At 43.8% G+C, this 27721-nt stretch overlaps 1 protein-coding gene across 1 annotated transcript in view; it reads right to left on the bottom strand.

Annotated features, from left to right (window-relative positions):
• The window catches only part of AKAP9 (A-kinase anchoring protein 9), a 216736-nt gene that overhangs the window by 153358 nt on the left and 35657 nt on the right, over positions 1-27721 (bottom strand). Inside the window, exons 2-3 of the mRNA XM_075062343.1 lie at positions 16610-16858; positions 710-754 (exon numbers count right to left, since the gene is read on the bottom strand). Coding sequence (XP_074918444.1) covers positions 710-754; positions 16610-16858 — 294 coding nt within the window. The remainder of the gene's footprint in view (positions 1-709; positions 755-16609; positions 16859-27721) is intronic.

The following is a 27721-nucleotide window of genomic DNA, read 5'->3' as shown; positions in this document are numbered from 1 at the left end:
CAACGACTAAACAACAAAACTATCTACTAACTATTATATAAAGTTCAACTATATACAATTCAAGAGAAAACGAGTGAATGCTAGGGAGGTGGAGAACAGATAATCTGAGCTCCACAGTTCCAACGACCGACACGGGCGGTAAGAAGGAACTGAGGAGTGGTTGGGCCGGCAGGGCTATATATCAGCCGTCATGCCGGCGCCACTCCAGGGGGCGCCCCGCCGGCCCACATAGTGTTGCTAGGGTAAAAAAGTATCCGACGAACGTGCACGCGGCACGCGCACACCTACTGGAATGGATATGAGCAAGCACTCGAAGAAGAACTAATTTTCCGAACAAGTAGTTTTCATTTTACTTACAAGTTAAAGATAATCACTCTACTTGGTGTTTAATTCTCCACAGAAAATTAACATAGGGAAATGATTGCATAACCAGAACTCTGAATAGTACCATTAAAGTGCAGTTGTTGTGAAGAAACCCTCACATTGGCTTACAAATCTACTCCTTTATTAGCTATTGGATGTATCCTGTTATTTATCTGGCATGCTGCTTGTTTAATTGTGACTGCTTAAAAAAAAGTTATATTTTCATGTTATTTATAACATTTTCAAACTAATACTTCCTTTCTCTTTTTTAAACAAAGTATTTAAAACTATTTCACAGCGTTTAAATGTGACATATTAAAAATGTAAAATGTTATTTCATTCTTACCTCAGAACTATAATCATCTGCTGTAGTGGAAATTTCACTGTCTGGCTAAAATAGGAGAAAAATAAAAATATTTACAATGTTAACAAATTTCAAAACATTAAACATAATTTCTATCTATTTTTTGTGTATTTGGACAGTGGTTAAAGCCACCTGATGAAGCATATCTAGTTAAAATACTCATGTTATCCATTAGAATCTACAAAATGAGAGCCATTCCCAGCTCTCTGAGGCCTTGTCTATACCGGCAAACCCTCCTAGTGGAGATGCAGTTTATATAGACAAAAAAATGCTTTTGCTAATATAGCCAATACCAGTCTCTGCAAAAAATCAGCAATACTGGCAGAAATGGCATTACTCTACATCCCAAAGTTTCTAGTGTTGCTCCGGCCTCATATGTGATTATGCAAAGCAGCGAACACCTTCAATTTCCACCGAAGTTAATGAGTGCTGAAGGTGATTTCTTGCAGGAGGCGCTTAGGATCAGGTACACAGGCTCAAATCATGCAATCAGATCCACATGCATTCAAGCAATTGCAGGAATAGGGCTTCAATTTTGAAAGTAACAAATATGCCCAATGAATGCCTGATTTATTACCAAACATGATTATCAATGTGATGCAAAGCATCAGTTTCAGTTTCAATATCTAAAGGGTTATCTCTACAACAAAACTTCAGATGTAGTCACATGAAATCCATACTTGGCATGTTAAAAAACACTACTTATCTTTCCCGAAGCTAAATTATGTAAGGGTACACTTTAAAACTTAATTCTATACAGGCAAAAATGGTGGAAGGGAACATGCCCAACATTCTTAAGTCAGTTAGAGCTTTTCCATTTACTTAAATGGGTGCAGGATCAGGCCCCATGTAATTAAATACTCTCAGGGAGATTTTCAAAGACACAAATAGCACAAGCAGTAAGGAGTCCTGTGGCACCTTATAGACTAACAGACGTTTTGGAGCATGAGCTTTCATGGGTGAATACCCACTTCGTCGGATGTGGGTATTCATAGTCACCCATGAAAGTTCATGCTCCAAAACATCTGTTAGTCTATAAGGTGCCACAGGATTCTTTGCTGCTTTTACAGATCCAGACTAACACGGCTACCCCTCCGATACTTGACAAATAGCACAAATAGTTAGATGCCTAATTTCCATTGCCATTTGTGCTTTTGAAAATCTCCTTGAGAGGTTTATTGGAGCCCTTCAGTTTTTTGCTATTCAAATGCCATGCTTTCTAGAGATTTCAAAATGTAAATAAAATATATAACTTCACAAAGAAATCACAGAATTCAAAAGTGTTATATTTAAAGAGTAAACAAAACTTTTGTTTAAATATGAACATTTATTCATAGATTCCAAGACCAGAAGGGACCGCTGTGATAATCTAAATCAGTGGTCTCCAAAGTGGGGTGCACGGCAGAAGGAGCGTTGTTTTTTTTTTCCTGCTTTGGCAAAAATGGTAGAGCCGGCGTGGCAGGGGGTGCGCGCTCAACATTTTTTTACTGATAGGGGTGTGCGATCAAAAAAGTTTGGAGACCACTGATCTAAATTATCATATTATCATGGGGATTTAAAACTCATAAAACTGATAGGGTTGTATAGACCAAAAAGATCCACTTTAAGAATAAGAAAGTATTGTAGTGAATATAAACTGAAGTTTATAACAGAAACTAAAAAGGTGTTCTTAAATTCTGAGCACTTGCACAGACTAAAATAATATTAAAGTTAGCTATTCAGAATAACTATTGTAGAATTCCCTTAACTGGGACATTCCAGAGGACAGTCTATTATCACAATTAGGCCATTATGCCATTTAAGAGAAAAGACTGTAATAAACTTGAAAACAATCAATAGAAATCTGAGTTCCATCCCACTATTTACAAAAACTTTATGTAACTCAAATGTTAATTTGTATATTTTCTTTACTATATAAACTTGTTTTACAAAAATATTTTAATAAATATATGAACATAGTCTGAAAGATAAGATGATTTCATCCTATTCTGAATAATAAAAATGAAATTCACTGCTTTTATCATTTTTTATTTTTATTTCTTCTCAATTTAAATGTTTTTTGGTATATTTTGTATTAATAGGTCACGATTTAGAATTATTTAACACATGATTAAGAACCACTCACTCCTTTGGCACCTGTCAAATATATTCCCACTAAGTGCAATTTATGTTAATACCATCCTAGGACCAGAAATTTTGGTAAGGTTTCCCTTGTGGAGTTTCCAGTGAACAACTATTTTAGAAGGTGGGGTTTGTACTCCTGAGGAATGACTAAAGGGTCTGGTCCTCAAAACTACTTGAAGATGGGAGTGTGCCTGAATGCTGGGCAACATGCCCTCCCAGCTTCCTGTAGTAGTTGTGCAACCACAGAACGTACAGCCAGCCATTGGACCAGACATCTCCCAGGTGGTGTTCCACAATGCCAAAGTGAAACTTCCTAAACAAATGCCGACCCAGTCAACATTAACTCTGGTAGTAAAACTCCATGGAATTGCTGGAAGGAAGAGGCGATATGGCAAAGAATTGGTGTTGCCTCACCCATGATTATGTAAGTTAAAGGCCACCCCAGCACCTTTAACTTACACTTTTCCCCCAGGTTTTTAGCGTATAAATTGCAACAACTTAGTCAGCCTTTTTTGTTTTTAACTATTTTTATTTTTACATTTGCTGGAAATTAAGTGTGTGTGGGGGAAAGGGGTAGGGGTTGGGATTAGGGCAGTGTTGACAGTGGGGCTGCAGGGAGCTCCCAGCACTGACAACAGGGCTGCAGGGGGCTCCCTGTATGGCCAAGGTGTCCCAAGACACCAAAGCACAAGGTCTGAGGGAGGCTGCAGTCCAGGCCTTGTGGAGCAGAGTCCCCCAGCCAGGACTGCAAGGAGGAAGAGGAACCCTAGTACTGCTGAGCTGTTCCTGCCTGGAGAAGGCTCCCACACATGTAGCTGGTGAGTGAGGGAGCAGGACTGTAACACTGGAACTGAAGAAGACTCCCTGCATGGCCACATGGCCAGAAACACCCAGTCCCTGAAGGTGCAAGGTGAGGGAAGGTACAGTGGGGGACAGAGCAGACGCCCTTGGCTAGAACTGCAAGGAGGAAGAGGACAAGCTCTCAGCCGTGGGGGAGGCCACCCCATAAGAACATAAGAATGGTCATACTGGGTCAGACCAGTGGTACATCTAGCCCAGTATCCTGTCTTCTGACAGTGGCCAATGCCAGATGCTTCACAGAGAATGAACAGAACCAGGCAATTAGCAAGTGATCCATCCCCTGTTGTCCAGTCCCAGCATCTGGCAGTCAGAAGCGGACAGATATCCAGAGCACAGGCTTGCATCCCTGACCATCTTAGCTAATAGCCATTGAAGGACTTCTCCTCCATGATCTTATCTAATTATTCGCTGAATCCAGTTACAGTTTTGGCCTTCAAAATATCCTCTGGAAATGACTTTCACAAGTGAACTGTGCATTGTGTGAAGAAGTACTTCCTGTTTGTTTTAAACCTTCTGCCTATTAATACCATTCAGCAGTGGAATAACCTACCTCATGGCAAAGGACTTCTTGAGACCATGGCCAGCAATCCCTGCTCTGCCTGCTAAGACCACAGCCTTTCCCACGGGTGTCACCTGCCCAGTGGCCATGCAGGGAGCCCTCTGCAGCCCCACTGTTATGGGAAGGAGGGAGCTCACTCCTGCCTGGGGAGAGAGCCATTCAACCTCAGGATGGCCTATCCCAAGGCCAGGGCTCATCCTCATCCTTCTTGCAGCCCTGACTGGGGGGTTGTGCTCTTCTCACCAGGACCACAGCCTTTGCTGCACCTTACACCTGCAGAGACTGGGTATCAACTGCCCCTGTGGCAGTGCAGAAAGCCCTCTATAGTCCCACTCTTTTACCAGCTGGGAGTGCTGGGGGCCTCTACTCTTCCCTGTGAAGACTGCAGCCTTCCCTGTACCTTCCTTCTTCAGGAAGGGTGTTTGACCAGCCCTGCAGAAGCACAGGGAGCCCTCTGCAACCCAGCCGTCATGGTCCTGTTCCATCACTCCCATGACAGCAGGGTTACAGAGGACTCCCTGCACAGCCTCAAGCTGGTGATGCCTGATCCCTGCCGGAAGGGTTGGGGGGCATTAGGATTAGGATAATGGATTTCAGCATTAGGTGAAACGAAATCTACTGACTTCTGTCAGTTTATATCGAATCCTGCAAAGACTACACATTGTAAATGGCTATCAGGTGTGAGGAAGTCTGAGCCTTAAAATAGTTGATTGACACCCTCTTACACACCATATGTGAATCCTTTGTATCACAAAATGTGACTGAATGGAAGAGTTAACCACAAATTTCAAATACAGAGGATAGCAATATGTTCTAAAGGTTGATTGGCCCCTGAGACAAAAAAAAGACAGACAGACTAAACTACAGCATTCAGTAAATCTGTATAAATGCTGTTATGTAAGTGATGCTCTCCCTACTATTGCAGTGAATAGTCATGGATCTTTTTTAAGTGGTGGTTTCCAAATTAACAGGATTAGTCTTAGTAGCCCAATAATACTTTATTAGATAATTTGGTCTGATATTAGAATTCTGACTATTATGTCCCCAGTGCATTCAGAAGATTGAGTGTTTATTCTTAAATAACCACGGTTGAGACACATTCTTCATGGGTTCTCCCTCACAGTTTAGGTGTGAGTTCCTGCAAGTAATTTCTTAATACATTTGCCTCTGTCTCACTTTTTTTTTTTTAAGGCAGAATGTAATCATTCATTGCCTCGGTGAATTTGAAGGGAAGTGTGCATACAATCTGAGAGGTTCTCTGTTGACTGAGACCACTCAGACCTTAATGACTTGTAGTACAGCACTTGTAAAACAGCATGAAAGCAACCTTTTCATTTTACTCCTTTCACATTGATTTAGGAAGGCTTTCAACTGATATGCGGCACCAGCAGCGATAGACAAACAGATCACTTCCTACTCTTCACACAACAACAAAAGACACCTCAGATTAACTGAATCTAAGCTAGAGGGAGAAAATGTCACATTGGACTGTTTGTTTCTATGGTTCAGTTTTACTTTTCACCTGTATAACATACACTCCATTTTCCCGCAACTTTTATTTCTAGCAGGTTCACTCTCAGAAAGACTGATAACATGACATCCTTTGTGTGTTTTCAGTGTGTGTACATCACTGATTGAAACAAATACACATATTATGTGGCAATAATGGTGATATCCTTCTGAACCCCACATCTTTACATAACCTAACAGCTCTGTACTGTTGTTTCTGAGTTGCTAATTGAAGGTACATGTTCTCTCTTCCATCTGGGTAGACTACAGTGGATGGCTCCAAGGTTCCAAGATGATGCCCACACAGTTTTGTTTTTCAGATAGGTGGTACTTCTGGTAGCTTGGATAAATCTCCAGTTTGGCTGTTAAGATTGAATTGTTTTGCCAAGAGGTTTGTCTCAAGGTAATTGCAGAATGCTGGCCAGAAAAGCTCAAATTAAACCTCTTTGGATACGTATTCTATTTTAAGGACATGATCCAAAGCCTGCTGAAATCAATGGAAAGATTCTCATTGACTTCAATGGGCTTTGAATCAAACCTTAATAACATATGTCTATTGTTTTAGTCTCTTGCTGCCTCAGTCTCTGTAGGCAGTATTCAACAATTTGCAAATATTCATCTTATATTCTCTGGATCTAAGCAGTTGTATTTCATTTCCTATGGCTGATCAAAGCCTACTCACTCACTTGAAAACAATGTTCTCTGTATGGCTGTATTGTCCCCTTTCTTTCCAGTTTACTCCATTGCTGTATACTTCCAGTATTTATCAGTCAATAGGAATCCCTAATTTCTGCATATCTCATCTGACTGAACCCTCAGGATTCAGTTTTAAAGAAAGTATGGCTTTTCTGTTAAAAAAATCATTTGCTAATAACAATAAAATAATTTGACTAGGGCAGGGGTGGGCAAACTCAGGGCTTTGGATCCAGCCTGCGGGATCGCCACCTCCGTGGCGCCACAGACCCCAAGCCGACCAAATCCTTGCAGCTCCTGGGGGGAGTGGGGGGGGCAGAGGGCTCTGTGAGCTTCCCTCATCTGCAGGCACCGCCCCTCGCAGCTCCCATTGGCTCGAAATGGGGAACCGTGGCCAGTGGGAGCTTCAGGGGAGGTACCCGCAGGTGAGGGCAGCGTGTGGAGCCCTCTGCACTTTGGGAGCAGCGCAGGGCCAGGGCAGCCAGGGAGCCAGCCCTGGCTCTGATGCACGCCACTGCCACCCTGGAGCCGCTGTAGGTAAGTGGTGTCACACCCAATTCCCCGCTGCACCCCTATGCACCCCAACCCCCTGCCCTGAGCCCCCAATCCCCTACCCCGAGCCCCCTCCCGCACTTCAACCCCCTGCCCTGAGCACCTCGTACACCCCGCACCCATCCTGCATCCCAGCCCCTTGCCCTGAGCCCCTTCTTGGACACCGCACCCCCTCTCACACCCCGCATTCCCTCACACACCCCAACCCCCTGCCCCAGCCCTACATTCACGCCCACCCCTGATTTAAACAAATCAATACAAAACGAAGTTGGAGCAGTAGCTCTTGATTGTGCTTTTCTCAAGAAAAATGTGTGTTTAGTAAACTGTCTTAAGAATAGACCAACGAATTTCAGCTTCTGGCCAAGCCAAAATTTATCCCAATTTTCCATATTTTATTTCCATAACTTTCTCTAAATTCCTACAGGGTTAGTACCTGAAATCTGCAGCATCTTATCAGGTAGTTCAAGTTTGTAATTTTAAAGTTAAATTACTTCTGACATGTCACTTTTCAAAATACATGATGTCAAGTTAGAGGCAACGTAACTCTTCTTCAGTATTAATGAAAGAAAATTCAATTCAAATATCATTCAGATAGTGTATACTATAACTTCAAAATGTATAATATAGCTGCTAAATCAGGGATGGGCAAACTTTTTGGCCCGAGGGTCACATCTGGGTATGGAAATTGTATGGTGGGCCATGAATGCTCACAAAATTGGGGGTGAGGGCTCTGGCTGGGGATAAGGGAGGGTAGGACCGCAGGGTTCGGAGGGCAGGAGGGGGATCAGGGCTGTGGCAGGGGGTTGGAGGTACTGGAGGGAGTCAGAGGTGCAGGCTCCAGGCAGCGCTTACCTCAAGAAGCTCCCGGAAGCAACGGCATGTCTCCGCTATGGCTCTTACATGGAGGCAGGGCCAGGCAGCTCTGCGCGCTTTACCATTTGCAAGTGCTCCCCCTGCAGCTCCTATTGGCCCCATTTGCTGGCCAATGGGAACTGCAGGGTCGGCACTTGGGGCAGGGGCAGCGTGCAGAGCCCCCTGGCTGCCCATATGTGTAGGAGCCAGAGGGAGGATGTCCCGCTGCTTCCAGGATCCATGCAGAGCAAGCCCCTGACCCCACTCCCCGGTAGGAGCTCAAGAGCCGGATAAAAAGATCTGAAGGTCCAGATGCGGCCCCCGGTTGTAGTTTGCCCACCCCGGTTTAAATCAAAGGAGCCTGCTGTATAATTTAGGTCTAAAATGCTGACAGGCATGTGGGGCTGATCTGGAAGATACCAGAGTTTGTAAGTAACCAACCACAAATAAATTACTAAACAACAGAGCATATCATTATCTTTGTGAGAAGGAAACTGGACAGAAGGGAATTTAAAACAAACCTAGGGCAGGCCCAAAGATTTAGAGTCCCTCTCCATATCTCTCACTTTCCAAGCAGGGAGATAAACTTTTCTCAGCTAAAAGAATAGCAAAAAACGGTTACTCACTTTCTTGTAACTGTTGTTCTTCGATATGTGTTGTTCAAGCCCATTCCAATCAGGTGTGTGGCCAGAAGATTTTTTCCCTCAGCAGCATCCATCAGGTAAGCCTGGGCGTCCCCTGGAGTGGCGCCCCCATAGCGCCTAATATAGAGCCCTGCCGACTTCGCACCCCTTCAGTTCCTTCTTGCCGGTTATTCCAACAGAGGGGTAGGAGGGTGGGTATTGGAATGGACATGAACAACACAACTTGAAGAACAACAGTAACGAGAAGGTGAGTAACCATTTTTTCTTCTTCGAATGGTTGTTCATGTTGATTCCAATCAGGTGAATCCCAAGCAAAGTTAGGAGGCGGGGTTGGAGCTGACCACTGACTGGAGCACTGCCCTACCAAAGGCCACATCATCTCTGACCTGAGTAGTAATTGCATAGTGTGCGGCGAAAGTGTGTATTGATGACCATGTCACAGCCCTATAGATTTCCTGGGTGGGAACCTGAGCCAGGAAAGCTGTTGAAGAAGCTTGTGCTCTTGTAGCGTGCACTGTTATCAGGGGCGCTGGGATTCCTGCTAGATTGTAACACTCAGTAATGCACGCCACAATCCAGGATGAAATGCACTGGGTTGAAACAGGCTGTACCTTCACTCTGTCTCCCACTGCAACAAAGAGTTGTACCGACTTCCTGAAGGGTTCCATCTTTTCTGTGTAGAAGGCCAGCGCTCTGTGGATGTCGAGAGAGTGGAGTCTCTGCTCCCTGTCATTTGTATGAGGCTTAAGATCGAAAATCGGAAGGAAAGTGTCCTGGTTGAGGTGGAACTACAACACAACCTTTGGGAGCAAGGCCGGGTGAGGCCTAAGCTGAACCTTGTTCTTAAAAAACACGTTGTAGAGTGGCTCAGATGTTAAGGCCCTGAGCTCAGACATCCTCCAGGCTGGGGTGATCGCCACCAGGAATGCGACCTTGTAGGAGAGGTAGAGTAGGGAGCATGATGCTAGAGGCTCAAAGGGATCTCCCATGAGCCTACCGAGGACCAGGTTAAGATCCCAAGCAGGAAGCGGTTGGCAGACATGAGGATACAACCTGTCGAGACTCTTCAGGAAGTGACTAACCAGGAGGTTAGCGAAGACTGAGCGGCCCTGTATCCCCGGATGGAAAGCTGAGATGGTGGCCAGATGTACTCTTATGGAGAACAAGGAGACACCTTCCTGCTTCAGGTGGAAAAGATAAATCCAAAACCCAGGGCACTGAGGCTAGTGCCAGGGAGAAGTTGCACTGAGCCAGCCAGATTGAAAATCTCTTCCACTTTGCCAGGAAAGTGGCCCTAGTGGAGGGTTTCCTGTTGCCCAAGATAATCTGTCTGACTTGTTCTGAACAGGAGAGTTCGAATGGATTCAGCCATGGAGCCTCCCGGCTGTGAGATGTAGCGACTGCAGGTTTGGATGCTGGAGCCACCCATGATCCTGTGTGAGAAGGTCCGGGAAGAGTGGTAGGATAATCAGGGCCCCACTGGCATGTCCAGGAGAGATGTGTACCAATGCTGGCGGGGCCAAGCTGGAGCTATGAGAATGACCAAAGCCCAGTCTCTGCAGATCTTGAGCAGGACCTTGTGGACGAGCAGTATGGGTGGAAGGCATACAGAAGCGGTCCCCCCCAGTGGAGGAGAAACGTGTCCGCTGTGGAACCTGGACTGTGGTTCTGGAAGGAGCAGAACTGCTGGCACTTCCTGTTGCATCACGTGGTGAAGAGGTCAATCAGGGGACAGCCCCACCTCTGAAAGAGCACAGATGCGACATCCAGGCGAAGGGACTACTCGTGGCTGTGAAAAGACCTGCTGAGGAGGTCCACCGGCTCGTTCTGGACTCCCGGAAGGTACGAAGCCTGCAGATCGACTGAGTATTCTGTACAAATGTCCCATAACCTGAGGGCTTCCTGGCACAGGGGAGAGAAGTGTGCAACTCCCCCATCCCCCGTTTGTTGAGATAGAACATCACGGACATACTGTCCATCATGCCTGATACACAATGACCCGCTAGATACAGGTGGAATGACTGACACGCTCGGTGTACCGTTCTGAGCTCCTACATTGATGTGAAGATAGAGATCCGTCTGCGACCAGAGGCCTTGAGTCCTGTGTACCCCCAGCTGAGCTCCCCACCTCAAATCTGACGCGTCCGTCACTAGCGTCAGGGATGGCTGAGGGGTGGCGAAGGGGACTCCCGAGCACATCTGCTGAGCATCTGTCCACCACAGGACTGAGTCAAGAACAGGGCAAGACGGAGTCACAATCCTGTCCAAGCTGTCCCTGGCAGGTCTGTACACCAACGCCAGCCACGACTGTAGCAGTCAAAGCCTGAGTCTGGCATATCGAACCACATACGTGCAGGCTGCCATATGGCTGAGCAGCTTGAGATAATTTCTCGCGGTGGTGGTGGGGAACTTCTTGAGTCCCTGGATCATAGAGTCGAGGGCATGAAATCTCATCTCTAGAAGAATGCTCTGGCCTGAGTTGAGTCCAGGACCGCCCCTATGAACTCTATCCTCTGGACCAGGGACAGAGTTGATTTCGTCTCATTCAATAAGACACCCAATTTCTCGAAGGTGGCTGTAATGAATGTTACCTGATCTTCTACCTGAGCTCTGGATCGGCCTTTGATCAACCAATTGTCGAGGTATGGGAACACCTCTACCTGATGTCTCCACAGGAAGGCAGTGATGACTGCCATGCACTTGGTGAAAACTGGAGGTGCTGCTGACAGGCCGAACGGGAGAACGGTGAATTGGTAATGGGAACCTATGACCACGAACCTGAGGTACTTTCTGTGGTTTTGCGCTACCACTACATGAAAATACGCATCCTTCAAGTAGAGGGCAACATGCCAGTCTCCTGGATCCAGTGAAGGGATAATGGAGGTCAAGGAGACCATGTGGAACCTGAGTTTCCTCACAAATTTGCTGAGGTCACACAGGTCCAGGATAGGCCTTAGGCCACCTTTGGCTTTCGGTACTAGGAAATAGCGGGAGTAGAAACCCTCATCCCTGTGTTCCAGTGGAACCTCCTCCACAGCCCCCAGCTCTAGGAGCGATTGCATCTCCTGAATAAGAAGATGCTCATGAGAAGGGTCCCTGAAGAGGGACTGGGAAAGGGAGTGGAAGGGTAGGAGGGTACAAAATTGGATGGAGTATCCTCTCTCTACCGTGCAAAGTACCCAGCGGTCCAAAGTTATACAGCACCATGCATGGTAGAAGGGGGACAGTCGAAAGGAAAAGGTAAGGCGGGGTGAATCCAGTCTCTGGGCTGGTGTGCTGTCCTTGATCGCACCTTCAAAATGGCGGTTTAGAGCCAGAGGGCGGTTTAGGCTGGCCTTGATTAGCAGAGGGGTGTTGTCTACTTCTACTGCTCCTGTTCCTCCTCCTAGAGTTTTGCTGCTGGAACCTTTGAGGAGGTTGTGGGCAGAAGTGTCTCCACTGAGTGGCGGGGGTATTGAAGACAAAAGATCTGAGGGTGACTCGGCAGTCTTTTAGGCTGTGGAGCTGTTTATCCGTTTTCTCTGAAAATAGAGTCTCACCCTCAAACAGAAGCCCCTGAATTGTCTGTTGGACTTCATAGGGTAACCCTGAGACTTGTAACCTGGCCCCCCGTCGCCATGAGTCTTGTGGCAGCATCTGCAGCGTTTAAAGCCACCTGCAGTGAGGCACAGAAGACTAGTTTCCCCTCTTCCAAGGCAGTGAATTCAGACCAAGAGTCCAAAGGGACGAGCTCCATAAACTTGGCCATGGAAGCACAGGTATTATAGGCGTACCTACTCACGATGGCCTGCTGGTTAGCAATATGGAATTGTAACCCCCCAGTGGAGTAGATTTTCCTACCCATTAGGTCCAGGCATTTAGCATCCTTATTTTTTGGGGAAGGACCTTGAAAGCCTTGTCTCTCCCACTGGTTAGCCACATCAACAACCAGGGAATCCAGAGGCGGATGCAAGTAGAGATGTTCAAAGCCTTTGGAGACAACAAAGTAATGGCGCTCATTGCGTTTAATAGTGGGCAGCAGAGATGCTAGTGTCTGCCACAGGGTTTTTGGTGGTGTCCACCACTGTTTTTATGAGGGGTAACGCTACCAATGAGGGCCCTGAGGATGCTAGGATGTCCACCATGGGATCGCTTCCTCGACCATCTCCTCAGCCTTGATGCCCAAGCCTTGGGCAGCTTTGCGGAGTAACTGTTGCAGAACTCTATTGTCCTCTAACGCAGGAGCTATGGATGACCCTGCCACCACTTCGTCAGGGGACGAGGAGGAGGAAGCATGCGCCGGTGGTGGAAGCCCTCTACCATCTGCCCTGGATGGGTCACGTAACTCCCAGGGCAGCGGTGGAGGAGGTGGTGCTGATGATGGCACCATGGCCGTAGATGTTGTAGACAACATCAGTGTTGGCATCAACCGCACAGGAGGGAGCTGCATCAGCACACTCCCAGGAGCTGCTGGTGTCAAGAGGCCCAGTGCCGACGTCGGCACAAGGGCCGTAGGTGCCTGCATTGAGATCGACGTCGACAACGGTGCAGGCATGGAAGACGGGTCTGCCGACGTCGTACGAGCCAGTGCCGAAGTCTGAGTCAGGCAGGGTGCTGAAGTCAACAACGGTGCTGGCTGGAAAGGTGTCAAAACTGTAGGTGCCGGCTGTACGGCTGAAGGCGGCACAAAGGTGGCGGACGCAACAGAATACGTCGCTGAGCATGGGCCCTGGGTTCCTCGCTGGCTCTGATGGCAAGCCCAGGGGGTCCAGAAGGGCAACTGAGGCTGGTTCTGCCCCACGCCTGCTTCTCCCTTCTATCTCTGCCCGACCTTGCTCTACGACTCCTGCTACCACTTGAGCGGTAGGAGTCCGGCTCCGACTCCGAGGTCTCAGACACTGAAGACACGGAGGAGCCGATCCTTGGTGCCTCGAACGTTGAGCGCTCAGGGAGTGGGAAGGCTCTCTATCAGAGCGTGTAGGTGCCGATGGGCAAGGCGAAGGGGAGTGCCTCAACATCATAGCTGGCTTCCCTTTGGAATGCACCGGAGGATGGGGCGTTGAGGATTCCTCCCTGGCAGGCGAAAACGGTGCAGTTAGGTGGAGGAGATCTCTGGCAGCTTGACAGGCTTCCAGCATGGACGGGAGCTGAAGCTGCCGAGTAGGTGCCAGGGATTGAAGTGATGCCGGACTCGATTCCCTCACCAAGGAAGGAGTTGACACAGCCCCAGAAGGAGACACAGAGAAGAGGCCAAACTGGAGTTGCACTTCTCGAGGTTTAGCCAGAGGAGAGCGGTCGTCCAGCTTTCTCTTCTTTTGAGGCACCAGCGAATGGGAGCAGTGCCTACTATCCAACGGGCCCCGAGAGGAGCCATGGTGGTGCTGGACGTCTCTGGTGTCCTTCTTTGGTGCCGAAGACATAGACAATGCTGGGGCGCTCTGCGCTGAGGACGACACCGATGGGGTCGGGTCTCTCGAGCCCAGGTCAGATTGGGGGCGCAAGATTGCCTCCATGAGGATTACCTTCAGGCACTGTTCCCATTCTTTAAGTGTTTGTGGGCGGAACTCAAGGCAGATCTTACAGCGATCTTTCTGATGGGTCTCCCCCAGGCACCTAAGATGCGACAAGTGTAGGTCGCTCTTAGGCATGCGCTTGGCACAAGCCACGTAGTTCTTAAAACCTGGGGACCGCGGCATGCCATGGTGCCAGGCCAGAGAGAGGAGGGGAAAAACCCCCAACAACTACACTATACTAAACTTTTAACTGGTACTACAAACTAACTGAGAACTATATACATGGAAAAGCGAAGAGAACTTGCTGAGCAAGAGCCAATGGAAGTTCCAGCCACTGTCACTGACGGTAAGAAGGAACTGAAGGGGTGGAGGCTATATATTAGGCGCCATGAGAGTGCCACTACAGGGGGTGCCCAGGCCGACCTGACGGACACTGCTAAGGGAAAAATCTTCCAGCCAATGTGCACGTACGCACACACACCTGACTGGAATCGATATGAACAACCACTCAAAGAAGAACTATGATTTAAGGACATTACAGATGAAGTTCAGGTGAGAAATGCAATGGACAGGAAAACAGGGATGGTTATTTCTTATCAGTTACAATAATAAAAACTGTAGTAATCTTCAGGACTCTAACAAAAACAGACACTCCTTTCCTCTCCTCCTTAAACTGGCTCCTATACAACACTCTGAGGAGAAATTATGCCTGTCAGATTGCTACAGACTTCTCTCAGGGGAACAACTCTAACATGATTATTAAGGAATATTAATGACTATCTGTGCCTTTCAAAAAATAGTCTTCTTCAGGGGAAAGGTTCTGGTGAGTTTTTCTAGTAAATTGTGGTAATCAGAGGAATTAGACACCCTTTTAATCCTAAAAGGAAGGGAATTAGACATCTTGTGACATCCTCCCAGGAAAATAGAAAGCAAGCCCATAAACTGAAGTAGCCAATGAGACTGCAAATGCTGAACAATAAAGAAAACAAAATGGTCCTATTACAATTCTGATGATATAACCAAGAAAGGGAAAGAAAAATTTCAGTCCTTTGAACAGATCCCTTCTATCTAAGAAAAGGAACCCATAAAGTAAAGAAATAGAAACACTTTGATTCCATCTGCTGTGGTCTGCATCAAGAATGTGGGTTTCTTCAGGACTCTGTTTTTATTTTTTTTAAATTGGAGATTCTAGTTCCACTTGCTGACAGGAAAAACTCAAATGAGAAAAATCACAGAAAACTGTGATTTTTTTTATCTACAGAAACACTAGAAGAACAAAGAAAGTCCAGTCATGACACTTAAAAATGTTACATACACCAACTACTGAATATATTTTGTGGCACAAAAGCAAAACCCAAAGACATATCCTACTACAAAGATGAGGTAAGTAAGAACTGGAAATTCAGCTAGAAAATAATCTCTTGTAATGCTTCCAGTAATCTTGTCTTAGATCTTTATAGGATGTTGTGTCAAGACAGTAATGTTGGGTGAAAGAGCAGACAGCTCTAAGAAAATGCCTTGTAAATCTCAGTTGGAGAGATTAACCTGAACCTGGCTACTACTTGGGCTGTAGTACCTGTGCCACTCAGACTCAGGTACAGGACCAAAACTACCTTCAGACACTAGGTCATAACACCAGTCATTCAATTTTGGCCCCACAGAACCACCTTCATGGACAGGGCCAGTTCTAGCCATTTCGCCGCCCCAAGCACGGCGGCACACCGCGGGGGGCGCTCTGCCGCTTGCCGGTCCCGCGGCTCCGGTGGACCTCCCGCAGGCATGCCTGCGGATGCTCCACCGGAGCCGCGGAACCAGCAGACCCTCTGCAGGGACGCCTGCAGGAGGTCCACCGGAGCCGCCTGCCGTTCTCCCGGCAACCGGCAGAGCGCCCCCCGTGGCATGCCGCCCCAAGCACGCGCTTGGCGCGCTGGGGCCTGGAGCCAGCCCTGTTCATGGAAGAGCCATGGGATCAAACTATTTGGGAAGTCAGCATTGCTTCTCCATGTTGCTGCCGTGGGGCTGGCTCCTGCACCAGGGATCCCCCCTGGAACCCTGCCTAGCCTCACCCTGCTTCCAGTAGTCCGTGTCCCCTCTCCTGTGCCCACAGTACTTGCACATCAACAGCCTCAAGACTTATTACAAGTACACAGAGCTGGAGTGAGCACCTGCATAGGGTAGCTGGACAAGAGAGGGGCAGTGAAGAGCCCCAAGGTGGAAAAACACTAGACGGTTCAGTTGTGCAAATCATGTAAAAAATTTCTGGGGGTACTCCTGAGTAATACTTATAATTTCATTATAAGCTTTTAAAAAATATATACAGCTTTTATCCTATCAAGGAATACACACAACTGTGCCAACAAATGCTTCATATTCTACTGCTCAGTTATCATGCCATAGAAAATATGTCACCAACAGGCAAATGGAAAATGTCAGCTCAGAGCATAAAGCAGCATGGAGGTTGAGGAAAGGAATAATGTCAATATTCTCAAAATGCCCACTCATTTTCCTTTGCATATTCACTGCAGTTCAGTAAAATATAAAGAGCCCATCTTTAAAAAGAAAATAATGTAATTGCTTGGGACCTGATAACACTTACTTCAATTGTATACGTCTGGTCATGTTTGATAATTTCTCCACTGCGTAAAGTCCTCATCATAGCAAAGTCTGCAGTAGCAGCTGCTCCTCTTTGGTATGTGGATGTCTCATCACCCTGTGACCAGTCAATATCAGGACCATCTTGTATTGATTCTTCATCTTTGGTGTTTGATGCCTTTTTCTTTTTTTTCTGCTTCTTGGATGCACTCTGCCCATCAGACTGTGCTTTCCGTTGTCTAAACTGGGCAAGCTGCACATAAGAGAAAATCCTGTTAAGGTGAAAGTTTTCTTCTTTATTACTAATGACACCAATTATGAGAGCTTATGGACTGTTCTACATAAATCTTCTGACTAATCTCTGCAGAAAACAAAGCTGAGGTTAATGCTGCATATTCCAAATACCCTTCAATACAATTTAATATAAACATTAAAATAATGTTTAAAATGTACAATATATAAGCAGCATAATGATAATTTAATATAGGTCTTGCAGCTAAGTATGTACTTATTGGACAGCTATCTAGAAATCAAAAGATTCAAAGTTAAACAAAGCACAAAGGTTATAAAATAATCTTTGATCTCATTTTCTTAGGGAAACTTAAATTTCTCTAGTTTTATAATAATTACCTTACACACCAACGAGACTATGGAACTCATTTTATCTGCTCTGAAATAAAAGCGGAAAAGCAACCCTTTCTAATACCAAATATGAACCACTGCACTCTTCAGAAAAAAATACTTTTAGGAATCAAGAAAACTAGCCCAAGCTGCTAACAAAACATAGAAGAAAGTAAAATACATCTTTAGGAAATTGTCTAACAAAAGACAACAAGCAAATTACAAGATACTCTACCTTGTAGCAAAACATGATGATGAATAAAAAGTCACAGGTGATCCAGACACAGCACAGTTGAAAAACCAATTAGTACATAAGCTATTCAAATACTCTAAGACACTGCCTTTTACAGAGCTTATCACTTTTAATCAGATGTAATGGTTTACATGTGAAAATCCATTTAAAATATATTTTTCTTAAGTGGAACAGAATTTTAGTTCAAGAAAGAAAAATAATAAATACATTTTTTACAAATGTGAAGACAAAATTAAACAGACATTAACAAAGTGTTATCCATCACCAGTGTTATTCTCCTACCTCAAAAGTTTAACATTAATGACTGCTGCAACCATATTACTTTATTAAGCACATACATTTATAAACACAACAACATTTAAATAAAGCCTTAGCCTTTCATATCTATTTTATGTTAATTAATACCAAAGTATTACGCATTTTGGTAAACCCACTGTCAATTAAAAAAAAAGTTTCTATCACATAATAAAAGTATATTGGAATTTTTGTTCACGATATTCACCAATCCAGAGAGCCAGGCTTCCATTCAAACTCTTTGTCAACGCTCAAGTGGATCAATCAGGATTTCCAGTTTGGCAAAGATCTCCCTTTCCAGTCTCTGTTCCGTCACAATGCAAGCTGTCACTTTTGTGTTTTCTAATTGTCATTCAACCTCAAGATAGCCGAGAAAGTCATAAATTAAACAGAGATGATAGTTGCAAATCAATATGATTTCTTCCATAGCTAATGCTTTTGTCTCACTGCAAGAAAAGATTTTCTTATTTCCCCAGCAGGATTCTGCAGCCTCAGGAGGCACTGACAATGTGGAATATAGCTTCTGCTCTGCTCAGAAGGACCTTGAGATTTGCTGAGCAAATAATGCTCACCTACGTACTTAGGGATGTAATAAGAGAAAGCGGAAATACATGCTAACTAGTTTAACTATTTAACAAGGCTTTTTCTATTTTTAAAATAAATAAAACTTTTTAATATTTCAGAACATTTGTCAAAGAATAAGTATTTTACACCAGGAAGAGAGGAGAGATTCCCCACCACCATGTTCAGGTAAGGAATAGGATACATCATAGACTCATCTTCTTAACAGAGGGAAGAGTGAGGATACTAATTCCCTAGCTCTTCACAATATCAACACAAGTTCTGAGGGCTTGTCTATACAGTGCGGCAAAGTGCACCAAAGGGGTGTTATTTGTAAAGCGTTCTAACTGGCCTGTGTCAGGGTGGATTTGGCCCGTGTCAGGAAGACTCGATTTAATCATGGTTTTCTATATAAAAGTGCATTCTTGTTGGTTATTATAACCTTAACACATATTCTTCACAACTCAGAGATAGATGCAGGTTTCATTTTTAGAAGGTACACACTATACATTTTAAGAGATTTAATTTGAAAAAACTTTTCAGATTAATTTTACAGCTATATCTGAAAATAAATGACTGTTTGATTATTTCATTTACCAGAGGTAATTGAAGCAGATATTTATGAAGTCATTGAGAGGTGAACTATCTCCAATTCAACAGGTTAACTATTAATATTTAGAGGATTTTCTTGCCTTGCTGTATTAGGAGGAGAAAATCACCAGACAAACATTTAAATTGTTTTATTTAACTAAAACAACAACGTTATATATTCTGGATTTTTTTCTTCAACAGCAAACATATAATATTTTAACCAAACAAGCATATGTATTTTTGAATTTAGTTAAACATTCAAGTTTTTTAAAATCAGGTTTGTTTTTGTTAAAATTGTTTCAACTAAAATAGATAAAGGAAATATTTAAAAAAAATTAAATCGACTATGTCAGCCAGGTCAACATGAGAAACTTAAAATATGGCTTCTGCAGCTAACTCAGTTGTCTACACCTTCATTTTCCTGCTTTTTCATAATCGGGAGGGGGGAGGCGGAGGAAGAGAGAGAGAAGCTTTCCTGCTTTTTCAGGTCCCAAGTGATGTCTCAATTTGGAATGAATTAGTCCAAAGGAAGAAAATATTCTTTCTATACTGGCAGAAGAAGCTACTGCTGTTAAAAGTAGGATTATCACTTTTAACAATCTCTGAATCCAAGTGCTTAAGTGACTTCCACCAGTTCACTGGTATGACTTTCTTTAAAACGTAATAGTTGGCATTATGGAGGGATGATTGCAGGATGTCCATGTCACAGCCAACTCTTCTTCTTCAACCATTAAGATTTGACCCTGGTACCGAGTATTGAGACTATTTGCAAGAAAATGAGCTGGAGATAGTGCTTCTCCCATTCGTTTTTTTAATGCTTGTAATTTAACTTTGTCATTGCATATTTCTCTTTTCAAGATCTCACTCAGTTCCTTCCAAATTTCAAGTGTTAGCAATAAAACAGCTATTTCTCTTCATTTTGTTCAAAGTTACAGAAATAGGTTTCAGGATACTCAGCACGTATTCAACATTTCTCTTAAGCCCAATGTTCAGGACTTTGGCTGTGACAGTCATGATTTTGTTCACAAACTGTCATCAGATTAGGGCAGTTCTTGATATAGTGCTCAAACAGTCCACTGCTGAGTTCCATCACACATCTTGCGGGACAGTTAGCTTGGTTCCTCCCACATTTTTCAGAGCAGTTGCTGCAAAGTGGTTGTTATGAAAGTATTTTGATTTTTATCCACCCTGGCCCATGTAGACCCTGCTGGCAAGCTCTAAAAGGCAACTGGTTTGCATTAACATAATCCTTTTTGAGACTATGTTACATCAACAAAACAGCTAGCTAAGTCATTCTTGTCATAGGTAAAACCCAAAGTATTTTCTAAATAAGCCATTGGCACAAGCTGGTGGGTTTGGCCTTCAAAAGTAAGTACTGAGAAATTTTTAAGGGAGTTAGACAGGGTCAGAGATGAAGCATTCTCTTCCCAAACTTGATCTCATATTTTTATGTTACCTAAAGCAACCCTAATATTGTCTCTGTAGCTAAAGTTGCTGCAAGAAAATGTAATTGTGAGCTTTCTGGAACACATACACACTGGTTCTAAAGTATCCCATCTATGATGGCTGAAACTGTATGTAATAGATAAAAGGTAATGCAGCTTCTTCCAGTGCAACTTTATATTCTTTATTGGCCTACAAAATTAGATAAATGGCTCCAACAAAAACAACTGAAGGATTCTAATCCCCTCGAGTACAGACTGTCTGCATGATGTATCTAGTTAGATTATATTCCTCTCTTTTCAAAACTAAGCTACCAATCAATGAGGAATTATCAGATAAAACCCAAGCAATTTTGGTTAAAGATGATATACAATTAATTGAACTTTCTTTTAAATAATACTAAATATGAGCATGTGTAAATATATGTACTAATCTGGGCATTCAAATAATGATTGCACCTTATTTTCACAAGAATGTCCACTAGGTAAATAATTGGGCATTTGTGTTCTGAAAGTGACCGATTTTCATACACATCTAGTATTAGCATGCACCAACTGCATGCACAAATGTTAGAAATTTTTACCCTAAAATTTGCAATCAAACAATAAAATAATATGATTTCAAATTCAGAAATTTAATCAAAATTAAAAAAAAAATAGAAAATTATGTTTCTTTATTTTAAACTCCAATTATCCCTTCGGATTAGAGGCGAAATGCACTAGATGCAATCCTCAAAAATACTGCTGACCAAAAATACTTCTGCTGCTCATGAAGAAAGGAAAACCTAAAATACAGAATTCCTTTAAAAGTCAGGGCTCTAGAATTAAGATATATGGTCAGGACTTGGGGGGGAAAAACCACATACACTTACCTTCAGTGACAAATGGGAAGAATTCCATAGCAATAATTTTAGGCAATGCCAACAAATTCTAAAAAAAATTAAGATTTCATTTAAACAATATTAAGTTTCCAGGTTTTATATTTGCAAAAAATAACCTTCCAAGTGTGAAAGGAATATGAGCCAAAAGTAAACTGATGTAGTGCTGTCTTCCTGAGTCTAAAGAAAGAGCTCCAGAGCTTCTACTGCTGCTCATGATTCTATCAGAGTTAAATTAATAACACAGTAATTACTTTTATTGCTTCAATTCAAAATCTGTGGCCAGCAACTCAAGAACTAAGTCAATTCATGCCACTGCTGATACTTGGAAAAGCTGTAAAAAGCAGCAAAAGATGCAAGTACTGATGTTATTCAAAGGAAGAAGGCTCCAAAAATAGAGAGAGAGTCAGAACAGCAGAGACATTCCACTACTGCCAACTCCTTACAGTAGCAGGAGGCTCTGGTCCCAGACACCACAGGAAGAAAGGACAAGACATCAAAAAAGCAGCCACAACTTCACTGAACAACACATCTGGAAACTATTTAGCAATAACTTGTCTAATGCAGATCATCCTTTCCTTGTAATCCATTCTACCTTGTGGAGGGTTTCCCATCAACTCTCTACCCCACAAATCTGGTCCAAGTACCATTACTGCAACCTCCAAGCAGGAGTGAAATTCCAGCCTTTCCAGAAACTGGGAGATAATGGCTGGTGGTGATTCTAACCAGGGCCCTCTGTTTTTGTACTTAATTGGCTTGTAATGGGATCCTGGTCCATGACTGAGCTCCTAGGTGCTACAATAACACAAATTATTATTATTAATAGCATGTTTAGTCCTCTAGTTAGTTGTTGTCTGGTAAATCTTTTAAACACAGCTTATGGTCAACAGATCAATTCCCTATGGAACAGGAAAATGCTTTCAACAAGGCACTGAAGATTCCATGTTTACTGTCAATGACATCAGTGTCAAATGTGCACAGTTTACAAGTAAACTACCAGCCTTGAAATTTCAGACTGAGATCTCAGAGTAAAACTGGGTTTCTTTCCAATTCACACATCATGATCAGTACTAATGGTTCTACTGGCCAAATTAGATATTTACTTACAGCTGTATAACCCCCCCATGTCCTCAAATTATGCCTTCAGTAACTTCAACACCTGCATAGTCCCCACTGTCTTCAATGAGTTTGCAAAGGTATAAATGACTGGATCCTAGCATCCAATTCTGAAATGCACAAGATGGAACACATTTCTTATTTCATCTCTTAGCTGTATTGGCTCTGCAGAGCTAACAGGAGTAAAAAGCAGCAAAATCTTATTTTTGTCACTAAAGTCAGCAGAAAATGACTGAACAGCAAATGGAGAGTAGATATGATGAGTAATATGTATCGTTTTGGAAATCATTTTTCAGAGTGGAACTGCACTTGAATATAACAGCATAAATATTTAAAAGATTTATTTTGTTATGTAGGTTCTGTGGGGTTCTGAACCTTTCTCCCCCTGGAATCCCAAAATAATTCATCACTTTATCACAACCTGTATCAATCCCACAACCCTGTGGGAAGGGCTACAGCAAAATACTACAGGTGATGTGTGTGGTTTGCAAAAGTGTGGGTGAAACCATTGCTGCAAGATGATCAGAAGTGTCGAAAAGGGTTGGTGTGTGCTGGGGCTGCTGGGTCCTAGGTAGGCACCCTGTTAGGACACGTACTATCTAGGAAGCTGGTTGGCAGTACTGGTAGAAATCATACCAATTTAGTTAACTATTTTACTGCTGATCATTTTAGCAGAAATATCTATCCAGCTATTCTTGGTTGTGGACATAACTTTAGTCCCCCTGTTTTCTTCCCCATCCAACTCAACTTCAGAGGTAAATGCCACATGGGCTTTGTGTCAGAATATAGAAGTGACATGGCACAGTATATAAATGTGCACACAAATTTAAATGATGTTCAGATTTAATGTACGGTGTGAAGTGCATATTCACATCAAAGATTTCCCACATAAAGTTCAAAATTATAAGGTACAACTAAATTTTTCGACAAAGATGTGAAACTACACAATGAAAACAATGATGAAATTTACTTTTCACTACATAATCTCTTTACCACATATCAGGCCCAATACAACATCTGGCAAGTTCATGACATAAGAACTCTATGGGTAACAGAAACAAATCATCATACACATATATAGTACAAGAGACTCAATTTAAGGTGAAATCATCAGATTCTCAATTATGTTTGCCTATTACCCCTTCACACTCTGAAAAGAATGTCATCTTTCAGATCTGCCATGGTAAGTAAGAGCTGCAGGTTTTCAACACCTCTAAAATAACATCCTAGTTGTGGCTATTATGGAAAGAGACTCATAGACTCATAGGTCAGAAGGGACCAACATGATCATCTAGTCTGACCTCCTGCACAAGGCAGGCCACAAAACCCTACCCATACACATTTATAACAACCCCTAACCCCTAACCCATGACTGAGTTATTGAAATCCTCAAAATTATGATCTGAAGACCTCAAGCTGCAGAGAATCCACCAGCAAGCGACCCATGATGTACTGTCCCTTAAAAAATAAAACTATTATTTTATTCCTAAGTATATACTTTAGTACTGTAACTTTTCCATCAAGACATCTATAACTATGATCAAAGATGCAATTAATCATACTGTTCAAAGGACACAACTCTGTTTTACCTACAATGTGGAAGAAACAAGAACTCCGCAGACTTTTTCTAAATTCTTGTCTACCATAAGAACAGCCATACTGAGTCAGACCAAAGATCCACCTAGTCCAGTATCCTGTCTTCCAACAGTGGCCAATGCCCTAGAGGGAATGAACACAGCAGGTAATCATCAAGTGATCCATCCCCTGTTGCCCATTCCCAGCTTCTGGCAAACAAAGGTTAGGGACACCATCCCTGCCCAAACAGATTATTATATATCTACAGCAATTCTGTCAGGGGGATACTCAAAAAGAAATGAAGACTGCAGTATCATTTTTTCCCCTCTCATGACAGTCACCTTCAAAGAATGTGCAATGTGTCCCATTCTCTTTTTTTCTCTATTACAGGGGCATATAATTTCAAACACTGAGAATACCAGGAAGATTCTCCTCCTCAAGGGCATTACAATACATATGTAGAAAAAGAACAGTTGTGGACATATGCCATGCAACCCTACCTTTCACTGATGACAGGGAAATAGGCAGTGCAATGTTGACATGGCAAAGGACAAATGCTGTAAACCATTTTCCAATAATCCCAACACAGCCAGTATACCATGAGCACTTTAACATTAGGTTTTCAAGAGAAGATTGTCAACTTCACTTTAGAATTTTTAAATAAGTTATAGTCATATTCTGTCCCTTAACCAGTCTTTCTCTACCTATACATATAGATATGAGTTGGTTGTGGGGGGTGCTCATAGCCATTTTTTTCATTCCTCAGCTGGCATTTGTGACACTCACTAACAGCAGAATGAGACAGTGCATGTGACTACACAACATGCTCCACCAGGATGCTGCTTCTCCTCATTCTGAGGGCAATGTAACTGTTACTGCAGCCTATGATCTTCCTTGACAGCAAAAGAGGTACTTCTTCCACTGAAGCTATGCAGGATGAGAAAAGCCTCTGGTTCAAAATGCCACCCTCATTCCCCCAAAGTAAAGAGGATTTTAACTACGCTGTCAGTGGGAAGTAGAGAAGCTGGGAGGGAAGCACTGTGCACCAACCACCTGCCATGCTAATAAACTGACCAGAGTCTCAGAGGGGATGGAAAAAAGGAGCACTGTGGGAGGAACCAGCTTCTTCAGATAAAGGTCCTGCCTTGAGACCTGAAAAAGAGGCAGTGAGATGTATCTGCTCTGAAGGAGAGACAGGATCACTTGTGGCTAGAAACCTGCCACGGGTATGGAGCTGTCTGCTAAGTCAAAGCTAAGGGGTTAGCAGAACCAATGGAGAGGTTACGGAGGAGCCCTTTTCCTCTGCAATGAGGTAGAAAGGTCACCAGTCATATGCTTGTCCTTGCCATTCTAAATGGCCTATTCTATCTTCTACTTTTCTCTTTACCTTTCATTTTGTACACTTTTATTAGTTTGTTTGGAGGCTGGAGCGCAGAGAGGAAGGTTCAATAATAGATATAAGGAGGCAAAGGCAACTAGGGTTGAGGATTAAACATTGCCAGAAATATACACACTTTATTCTTTGTTTTGCTTCTACTAAGTTGACTCATAACGTGAATTTTCATTGAACTTTCCTTAGGCTTTAAAAAGTCTCTCTAGCATATTGTCATAATGTCATGTTAACTGAAAACTAACTAGCCTGTCAGATTCATGAAATGCCAACTCAATGCTAAAGTCTAAAGAGCTTTAGAGTTGTTGGGCAAAACTATTAAAACAAACAAATAAGAGCCAACAAAAGTTTAAGCTACATTTTAAAAGAACAAAAATGAGAGAAAGATAATAGCATTACTGTTTAACTTTATCTGCTAAACTTATTGTTTTGAATCTACTTGTTGCAGACCTATGACCTTCTCCCAGTTGGAAAAACACTGGAAAATTGCAGTTTTAAACTTTTATTTTTAGGCCATGGCAGTTCTCCTTATCAACTGTTCCTACTTCATAAAAGCATTTTGTAAAAATGGGGTCCTGCTGGCTGCTGGAACTTTCTGGCAGGCTGGCGCTGGCAGCCTCGTGCACTGGACTAAGCAGCAGGCAGTCAGGCAAATGAAAGGGGCCAACGGGAGGTGCGGTGGAGGTGTCCGCACCATGTCCTGCTGTCCCTCTCTCACCACTGTGGCTGAATACCAGGGCACTACAGGCACATGCCGTCCCTGCAGCATGCACAGCTGCGGCCCCTCGGGGGGAAGTGAGCAACAGGGCAGGAGGTCTTCTGCTGCTGCCCCCCATTTGCCTGCAGATGCAGTGCCCCCACACAGCTGGCCCACAGCTCCCTTGGCAGGAACAGGAACAGCGTGGGGGAGGGACCCATCCATCATCCAGGTAACCTGGCTGCAACCAGGACTGTCCCAGGCCAGGCCCAAGCCTGGCCCCCCAGGACTTCCCCCCTACACACATACCCCAACCCCCTGCCCTGAGCCCCTTATGCCACTCAACCCTGACTCCTGCACCCCCCATGCTCCCAGCCCTGACTCCTGCATCATCCACATCCCCACCCCCTGCCCTGAGTCCCCCTGCATCCCAACCCCCTGTCCTGAGTGCCCCCCCGGCCACACACACACATCCCCAGCCCCTGAGCTCCTTCCCCCGAAGGGGATTGCAATACGACAGTACCTGTAAGAAATTTAAGTTACTTTCACCCCTGCTGCTCAACCCGCTGCTGGTCTGGGGTTCCGGCTGCCGGCCCCACTCAGCACACTGCCAGCCTGGCGTACCGGCAGCCAGCCCAGGGCTCTGCTCCTGGCCTCAATCCAGTGCTCTTCAGTCACCCCCTGCTGCAGCACACACTGGAAAACTCAGCAAGGAAAAGCAAGGGCAAGGATCACACTTAGCTGATAAGATCTGCATTTTAATTTTATTTTAAATGAAGCTTCTTAAATATTTAAAAACCTTTATTTACTTTAAATACAACAATAGTTTATTTATATAATACAGATTTATAGAGAGAGACCTTCTGAAAACATTAAAATGTATTACCGGCACGCAAAACCTTAAATTACAGTGAACTTGGCACACCACTTCTGAAAGGTTGCCTACTCCTGCTCTAAAACAAGCAAAGGATCAGACAGTGAGGCCCAGAGTAGGATTACCACCTTTGAAATACAAAAAACCCAGCACTCCCACACGCACAAGGCAACCCCGCATGCAGTCCGAACCCTCAACCACAAGGCAACTGCACAACTCTTCCCCCCACAACAGCCACTTACAGTATCTAAAGTGATAACGCATTTAGATAAGATTGATAACATCATTTATAAGAATTTGTTTTATCAGCACATTTTGCCAGCCAGTCTTTGTAGTCTGTTTCGTTTAGCCAGTTGTCATCAATGTGCAGTTTCTGATGCAACCTTTTTTTTGGGGGGGTGTAGTAGGATCACTCGCACCATAACCCTGGTCTTCCATTATTTAATATGCCTCACACGTCTCCTCACTCTCACATAAGTCAGACCCTCTCTCTCACACGCACGGTGGCTTGCATGTTGGTGGGCAGACAGCTGCTGTATTTTCAACAGTTTTGATCTGTTATCACAAACTGCACAAATGAGAACACTGCAGCACCTTTAGCTGGACACAGAAATTTGGAACATAGCTATCCCAACGTATTCTGATGATAATGCAAATCTATAGACCCAATAAAAAACCCCCAGCAAATTAAAAAAAATTCTGGCACCTGGCAGATCCATAAAAACAATAGCCAGACCAGTCAAATACTGGCCAGGTGGTAATCCTAGCCCAGAGCCTCAATGAGACCTAGGATATGGCAACACTTGAAACTTCAAAGCTCTCCC

The sequence above is a fragment of the Chelonoidis abingdonii genome, chromosome 2, assembly GCF_003597395.2.
Source record: "Chelonoidis abingdonii isolate Lonesome George chromosome 2, CheloAbing_2.0, whole genome shotgun sequence".
Classification (NCBI taxonomy): domain Eukaryota; kingdom Metazoa; phylum Chordata; order Testudines; family Testudinidae; genus Chelonoidis; species Chelonoidis abingdonii.
This window is presented reverse-complemented; position numbering and strand designations above follow the sequence as displayed.